This window comes from Chrysochloris asiatica, unplaced genomic scaffold, assembly GCF_000296735.1.
Source record: "Chrysochloris asiatica unplaced genomic scaffold, ChrAsi1.0 scaffold00028, whole genome shotgun sequence".
Taxonomy (NCBI): Eukaryota; Metazoa; Chordata; class Mammalia; order Afrosoricida; family Chrysochloridae; genus Chrysochloris; species Chrysochloris asiatica.
Window position 1 is genome coordinate 12,489,572 of NW_006408546.1, and position 9,017 is coordinate 12,498,588.

Below are 9,017 nucleotides of genomic sequence, written 5' to 3' on the forward strand. Positions count from 1 at the left end.
AATATACTGTTTCAGTGCGATGGATTGCTTTTATATGACCTTCCTCACTGTGGTCCTATAACTACCTGTGTGGCGCTGTGGGTTAATGCACCAGACTGCAAAGCCATTTAAATTGCAAGGTTGGCAGTTCAAGCTCACCAGCTGTTCCTCCAAAACCCAATACAGGGTTGCTGTAGGTCAGAATCGACTGGACTACACTTAACAACAATAAATGGTTGAATTGAACTATGCAAATGAGATGATTGTGGCTCACAGAGAGGATTGGATAGCTTGCTAATAATGCGATAAGGTGCATGGAAACCAAAGAGGGGATGGGTCAGTTTTGCCAAGCTCTGGTAGTGTAGTGGTTATGAATCGGGCTGCAAACCTTAAGGTCAGCAGTTCGAAACTACCAGCGCTTCGCAGGAGAAAGATGAGGCTTTCTACTCCCATCAAGATTTACAGCCTTGGAGACCCTATACAGGGTCGCTATGGGTCGTAATCGACTTAACAACAACTAAGCTTAAAAGAAACCATTACAGAGGCATAAAGTGGGGAACTTAACTGTTGCTAAGATGAGACTGAGTGAAAGATACCCTGCACTGGGAACCTCCTAGACACAGAAGCCAGAGCTGTATCATCACAGATAATAAGAACCCCAGGAAACAGCTCAGTGGGGTTCTTGACCCACAGAATGAGAGAGCTCAGTGCTTTCAGGCAGGAGACTTGGGTTGGGTGCCTCCAGGCATTGTAATACTTTTCCAAGCAGGGCAGAGGCCAGGCTGGCCCAAAAGACCCAAGGGGCCAAGAACCAGAGAGAGGCCTGCTTGTAGGCATGACTGAGAACAGGCTGACCTGACCAAATAACTGTATCCTGAGTATTTCCTGATTCTGAATTGTTTAACCTGCTACTTCCCTAATTGGTACAGTAGCTTCAACAAGGGTTCAAGCATAGCAATGACAGGACAGTGTTTCATTGTGTTGCACATGGGTTGCTATAAGTCAATACTGACTCCACTGCACCTAGCATCCTACTATGTTTTTCCAAGTAATAATTCAGGAAATTTTATAACAATATATTCTCTTTATTTTCTTCCCTCCCCCAGGGGAAAAACTGTACAGAGGGAAGGAAGAATGAGTTATGCAGATTTTGTTTGGTTTTTAATCTCTGAAGAAGACAAAAGAAACCCCACCAGGTATATTACCTTTGCCAAAATATAAATCGCTGGCACAAAGCCTGAAAAAAATCATGTGTGCTTAGTGAATGACCCCCAGAAGTCCTCTTGGGGCTCTCAGACTAGAGTGGAGACACACTCTGAATCCATGGTCACAGTACCAAGAGAAGTGCAATTGTCCAAAGATATACAGATGAAGTGACATGTGAACAGGTGCTGGGGGTAAGACTATTAAGTATTGATTGGAATGTAGGAATAGAGACTGTTAATTGTTATGTAACTAACCTAAATGGTTCAGTAATAAATTAGAGAGAGAACGAAAAGCTAATTTTTGAAGACTAGTTTTTAAGAGTGCTGGTGTGTATCTCTAGACTATTGCCAGTCCCAGAAAAGGGAGGGATGTAGTCCTTTATACTGCTTGTTGGCTCAAGGATAGTTTAAATGTCAGATGTATTGTTTGACAATTAATAAAAATAAAAAATTTTTAAATAATAAAAAAATGAAGTTGAAATAAAAATAAGCCTAGGAAAATTTACTAAATTATTTTTAAGTAACCTTAGTTGTTTTCTATTTCAAAGATAGTAATGTATTGTTCATTATAGAATAATGGCGAGCATAAGAAAATAAATTTTAATATTGATAATTCTAACATCGAGAAAAAAAACACTACTAAAAGTTTGGTATATTTGTATAGTCTTATTCACATACAGTTGACCTTATGAACAACTTGATGGTTACAGGCAGTTGAAAATCAGTGTGTAACATTTGACTCCCCAAAGTTTTAACTACTACTAAGCTACTGACAACAACAACAACAAGCTACTGTTGACCAGAAGCCTTACCAATAATAGAAAAACAGTTGATTAACACATATTTTCTAGATTGTATGTGTTATGCTGCATCCACATAAAAGCTACATTTCAATTCAAGATAAAAAGGTATTTTACAAAAAGTGCAAGATTTTTGTGCCTGCTGATGTAGTTGCAGCAATGGATTCATGAATTTGGTTTTCTTTTTTTTCACAGTGGTCTTTACATTTATCTTGAAATGTCAGGCAGCCACATCTGCAGAGCTCAATATACCGTACACATAGTGCAATCCAGCTTTTTCTTTGCTTCTTGGGAGCACTTCCAGCATCACTAGTAGCACTTCATATCGGTTTTATGGTATTATTCAAGGTTTACCGTATTGCACTAAATGCAGAAACTATGCAAGAACTGCATGGCTTCACTTTTTACTGAAATATGTAATTTATTGGAGAGAGAGACTGCTCATGCATCAATTTATTGGAGAGACAAAATCTGCTTAAAATGCATTGCACAGCATTTTAAGCAGATTTTTACAACATGTGAGCTCACTGCTATGGCAACAGGAAGTGGCTATGAAATTATTATAGTAGTGCAGTATGTACTACAGTTAGGATTTCAATACTTCATCTTTACATTTGTTTTCATTTCTCTCCAAGGCAAATGGCACCATGTATAGGCTGTGTTTGTGTGTGTGTGTATGTTTTGAAAAATTTTAACCTTTTATAAAGATCTGTGTGTATTCCATAGTTGTTTTTGTCAAATGCTGTCAAGTTGGTTCTGACTCATAGTGACCCTGTGTAAGGTTTCTGAGGAGTGACTTCAGACCTTGCATTCAGCAGTGCAGTGCTTACCCTACTAATACCTACATATGTTTGATGAATGCCTAACTTCTTCTTAATTGTTTCTATGTTTCTAGGCTGTGCAGTTGTGCATTTTTCAAATTGTTGCAAATCTCCCAAATTTTTCCAGTATATAAATGGACACATGCAGTTCACACTTATGTTGTTCAGTGATCAGCTGTACACGTTTATATGCTGTTTGCACATTTAAGTTATTTCCATTGAAATGCTCTCGTAAGTGTTCTCTCGTGACTAAATAGTTGTCACATCCATGCCTTAGAAGAAATTCCCAGGGAAGGAACACCTTGCCCCATTCCTTTCCCCTAATCTCTTTCTGTTCCTCCTCTTCCTTCTTCTTCTTTGTACCTTCCTCCCTCCCTCTCACTCTTACTCTTTATCCCTTACAAACAATGTGATAAATCGATCATACTATACATCATTTTGCAGCACAATTTTTCACATAATAGAATATTTTCACACCAATAAGTGTATTGTTGTTAAGTGCTGTCAAGTTGGTTCTGACTCATAGTGACCCTGTATAGGGTTTCAAAGGAGCAACTGGTGAATTTGAACTGCTGACCTTGTGGTTGAAACCAACCTTGTGGTCCAGTGTTTTAGTCCACAACACGACACCAGGACTCATGTATATAATTTATAGTTAATATATTATTTTGAATGTTTTTTGTGGATTTGGTCAGATTACCTAAATTTCCAAAGATTTTAAAAATAAATGTTTTTTCCTCTTCTTGCTTGTTGAGTATTCTGTTAACCTTCCTAATCTCTTTATCTTTTCTATTTCCTTAATTATAGAATTATTTTCATCAAATATTTCATCTCAACCATTCTTCCCTTTTCTGAAGCTCCAGTAGTCCCACTTCTACTTCTGTCCTGTATATTTCTTTTCTATGAGTCTGTTTCTTTCCTTTTCTACTGCCTCTAGAGGTTTTCTAAATTTTATATTCTAGCTCACAAATTCATTTTCAGCTAGAGCCCTTCTGATATTTGTCCTATTATTGATTATTTTATTTCAGATGTTTATTTTTCATATCTAATATTCTATTTGATTATTATGATTTCTTGCTAGTCATATATATTTTTTAAGGTTCTTACTATGGATTGAGTAAAAGTTTACAGGGCAGAGATCACCAGGTTCACATTCAACAAATTATCACCTTGTTTCATTACAATGATTATAATCCCCGCCGTGTATCATCAGTTAACAATATTTCTCTCTATTCACTTTAGCTCTTTTTTTTAAACATTCAGACATATATAATAATTTACACCTCCAAATGGCACATTCTGCAAGTCTGCCTCTTGGCCACCGGCTCTTAGTTCCTCTCTTCCCATGAATCAAGAGTCCTCAGCTGCTCCCTCTCTCCACATCCCCATCTCTGCCTTCATCTCTGGCATCGCTGCTTCTCTGGATAAGACCCCGCATTCTGCTTTTGCTGCTTTCACTTGATGATCCTAGGGTCCTCTGTTTCTGGACTGTAAGATTAACCACTCCCCTATTTTTGTTATAAAACTTCTACCTTTACAATTGTGACAGTCTCAGTTAGTCATGATAACAGTTATTCACTACTGAATCATAAGAATCTTATCTCAGACCCATCCAGACAAAAACTATTCAGACTCTTTATTCCCCTCCACACTCTTCTTCTTTTTTTTTAAGCCAGTCACTTTGTGCCTTTATCACCTCCTCATTTTAGGTAGTCATTGTCTAAGTTGCCTATCCCTATCTACCCTGTGTACAGAAGGGATAGCATTGGTACTTGATATGAAGACTCCTTCTCTCTCTGTTGGTATTTAGAGTTACTACCTCCATGAGTATAGGTCAGATTCCTCAAATTGTAGCAATTTACCCATTTCCTTTATCCAAAAAAAATTTTTTTGTTTGTTTGTTTTTTGTAATCTTCCTCTAGTCGAGTTCTGATTATCAAGTCATCAAGGCTAGGTCAAATGGGTACTGTCTGCAAGTTTGGGTGTTCTTGTGCATCTCCCCTCACTTCATATCAGTGGATGCTTCACTCTCAGCTCTAGCCATCTGTGGCTATGTCCTTGTCCATGGGCTCAAGTATCCCCAGGTCTCACCACACTTTGGACCATCCAGCCCTTCCTCTTCTCTCTCTCATCTCCAGATCACCAGGAATCAGTGGACTGGGGTTGAACTCACCCCATTTCTTCATTGTTGCCTTTTCCCCTCTTCCACTCACCAGTAGACCAATGTGGTCGCCAGCAAGCTTACATGCCTGTTCATGTGTTCCCTTTGAGTTTCAGTATTAGACGGGAGTTTGTCCTGAATAAACTTGATTGCTTGCCTTGAAGACTTCCTGATGAACAGCTTGCTTATCCTTGTGGTAGCCAGTCATGCTGACATTTTTATTTTGTTTTTTTCCTGGTGACCTGTCTTTGAAGATGTATCTTCTGTTGCTGTAGCTGTTCCATTCCAGGCTGGTCTGCTTGTCCTTGCTAGTGGAAATGTCCCATCTTATAAGGTTCTGGATGGGACTCAGGATTCCACCTAAGGTCCTATACTCTGCAAAGGCTTTGCAAGAGGCCTATTTCACTGGGCAAATTCTAGAACCCCTTTTAGGTATTGCAATCAGTTAGAAGCTAAAGACAGGCTTACAAGTTTTCTGGAATCATGTTTCCCAACATTCCTTTCTATCCCACCCAAGTGTCTATTTTACAATAGTAGGCAAGGGAAACCAATATTCATAAGACATTCAAGCATCTTAGTATTATTTCCCCTCTTCAAACTATGCCTAGATCCCTGTATCACAGAGCCCTTTTGTTTCAAGGTTGAGCATGCATCACGATTTACCTCTGTCCCACTTAGGCTATGCAAACCTATCTCAGTGTTCCCCTATCTAGCTTGTTCTTCCACCTCCTCCCCCTTCTTGTATTGTTTTCCCCAACACCCAAACTAAGCCCCCCACTCCAACCCCCCTGTTGTGGTTACCGTATATTCCATTCATTCTTCCCTCCATTTAAGACAGTCTATATTATCCTGTACGTAGTGGTTACGAATCGGGCTGTGAACCTTAAGGTCAGCAGTTCGAAACTACCAGCCGCTCCGCGGGAGAAAGATGAGGCTTTCTACTCCCGTAAAGATTTACACCCTCGGAAACCCTGTACAGGGTTGCTATGAGTCGGAACCGACTCGACGGCACTTAACAACAACAACAACATATTATCCTGTAATCTACCTGACCTTCTTAGCATCTGGATCTCTGTTCCTCTGTGTTTACCTTCTTTCGCATTATAATTGTTTTGTTCATACACTGACCTCTCAAATCCTCTGTTCTTATAGTTTCATTCTGTTCTTGATTCTTCCATTTGTCAGTTGAGTTCAGGGTGATGCTGCCACGTACCTTACTCTCTGGTTGTTGTCTGCTTTTGTTGGTTCTCAGTCCACAGAACTTCCTTTAGGATGTTTTTCATAGCAGGACTGGCTTTGGCAAAATCCCTTAACTTCTGTTTATCCTGGAATGTTTTGATTACACCATCATATTTGATTGACAGCTTTGCTGGGTAGAGGATTCTTGGTTGGCAGGTTTTTTTCAGGGTTTTATATATGTCTCCCCATTGCCTTCTTGCTTGCCATTGTGTGTTACACTTCTCTTTTCCCTAGCTGCTTTCAGGATTGTCTCCTTATCTTTGAATTTGGAGAGCTTGATTATTACATGTCTTGGTGATTTACTTTTAGGGTCTTTCCTTCCTGGGGTTTGTTGAACTTCTTGAATGCTTATCTTTTCACTTTCCAGGATGTTAGGGAAATTTTCTTCCAGAAGCTCTTCATCTATCTCCTCTGTGGACTTGTGGGAATCTTCCTGTTCTGGAATGCCGATAATTCTTATGTTATTCCTCTTCATATTATCCAACATGAATCTTAGGCCTTCTTCAGATTTCTTTACCCTTTTTTTTTCTATCTTAGTAGTGTTGAGAGATTTATCTTCTAGCTCACTAGTTCTGGCTTCAATCTCTTCAGTTCTACTCCTTTGCCCTGTCAGTGTATTGTCCATTTCTAATGTGCTATTATTAATCCTATAGACCTCTTTCTGTAGGTTTTGAATTGTTTCTAATGCTCTTTCTTATTTGATTATTCCTGTAGCACTTTCCTGATTTCTTCCTTATTTTTCTCAACTCCATTGTATAGGTTTTGATACATTTTATAATCATTTTTTCTGAATTCCTTCTCAGGCATTTCCAAAGCCTACCTATCTTCCAGTATGGAGACGGTCTACTTCCAGTTCATTTGCCTCAGTCACTTTATCTCATTTCTGTACATGTGCTGATATGGTCATCCATTTTTGTTGTTGTTGTTTTTTAGCATATTCAGGAGTTATCTGTGGCCTTAATACTTAGATGGATATGTATTCTGGTATTTTTAAGGCATTCTGATTGCCTCCAGGTAGATGTGATCAGGAGATGGGCTTCCCTTTTCACTCTTCTTCCTGAGAAATTTCAGGATGCCACTGTTGGTCGCTGTGATGTAACTCAGGATTTAATTTTTGGCCTATTTCCTTTTTTGGCTGCCTGTCACACTCCACAATCCCCATTTAGGCCTTTTTCCTAGTGATAAACAGTTCAGGGCTGCTATGGCTGTTTTGCACTGCCGTTTGGTTTTAAGTAGCAACTGTCACTTTAAATTTCTAGGAGATCTGTGCGCATGCATAGTAGAACCCTCAGTGGGTGGAGGTGGGGTGTCCACTCACTCAGGCACCCCCTCTAGTCACCAGAATGGAGGTGCGCAGACAGCAAGAGACCAATGAACCGATACCAAAAAAAAAGAGTGTCCACACCTTTATCTCCGTGGTTCTGTCAGTCGTCCGTGGCTGCTCTGATCCTTCCCCCGCTTGATCTTTCCAAGATGGCAGCTTCGGGAGCAGCTAAGTGTCTTGAATTAGAAAGCAATGGGTTTCTTGCTTCTGCTACAAACCCCCCTAGCTGTAAGCCTTCCAACTTTCTAAATATTCATTTGTATGTGGTTCAGAGTTCTGGCACCATCCCATGAGTTTGCTTGGTCCAGTATTCTGTGTTGTTGGTGATGGAGCTCCTCACTGCACTTCTACCTGATCTGCCATCTTGTTTGTTCTGTCTGCTGTTCATATTTTTAATATACTCCTTTAATTTTGTAACCAGAAAATCAAATTCATTTATATCAAGTCAATTCCAATTTATAGTGACCCTGTGTAGGGTTTCCATGACTATAAATCTTTATGGGAGCAGACAGCCTCATCTTTCTCCCATGGAGCAACTGGTGGGGTTGAACCACTTAACTTGCTATTAGCAGTCTAACCCCAACCCACAGAACCACCAGGTCTCCTTTTTAGCTATGTAAAGGTGTTTAATTACTTTGTTTCTTGATTTTTTTGTTATGGAAAACTTCAAACATATATAAAGTAGACAGAGTTGTATAATAAACAACTTTATATACTCGTAGCTAATTGTACCTAAACCTCTACGTGTTTCCTCTCCCTACATTACTTTGAAGGAAATCCCCTATATCACCTCTATTATACTTACTTCAGATTCTAAGTTTTTAAAAAAATAATTCAACTTCGTGTATTATGTTTTTCTGATTGTCATCTTTTATTATACCTTAGTTGTGAATGTACTCCTTAGGTGTCTAGCTATTTTACCCTTTGAGCTCATGCCCCCTTAGAGGTAATAGCTACCCTGTTTGATGAAGTATAATGACTGAATTTCAGGCCCTTCTGGATTGTGTCTCTCCCATTGACTTTAAAGAAAGCAGAGACGATGAATCCCACAGAGAAGACTCTTGGGTACCACAGAAATGTAGTTTGACTTCCCTAAACTGTACCTGCAGTTCTTTTGGTCAGAGACTTGCCTGTAAACTCTTATGAATAAGCAGTACTGGTAGGAAACAGTCATCATAGGTTATAATTTCCCAGTCCTCAGGATTGAAAGTAGAAGATTGGGCAGCTGGGCTACCTCATCAGAATCTAACTACTCAGAGCCTGTAACTGTACAAATATTATTTCTAAGTCACTGGGCTGTTGCTACTGATGTGCTCTCCTAATGGGGATGCTGTAGGCATTGATTCTCCCAATACTATATGGGAGAGAGGCAAAACTAAAAGTGAAAGTTCTTACTCACCTTTCTTCCAAACGCAATACTCTTAAATCCAGGTATACTATCTTCCTTACATTCTCACAAGTACCTTTTTATTTTTTTCCTCCTCTAAA

At 39.3% G+C, this 9,017-nt stretch overlaps 1 protein-coding gene across 2 annotated transcripts in view; it reads left to right on the forward strand.

Moving 5' to 3' along the window:
- PPP2R3A (protein phosphatase 2, regulatory subunit B'', alpha) overlaps positions 1-9,017 on the forward strand; it is a 200,300-nt gene that overhangs the window by 126,334 nt on the left and 64,949 nt on the right. For both annotated transcript variants that reach the window (XM_006846599.1, XM_006846600.1), the window contains exon 9: positions 1,086-1,175. In XM_006846599.1, the coding sequence (XP_006846662.1) occupies positions 1,086-1,175 (90 nt within the window). The remainder of the gene's footprint in view (positions 1-1,085; positions 1,176-9,017) is intronic.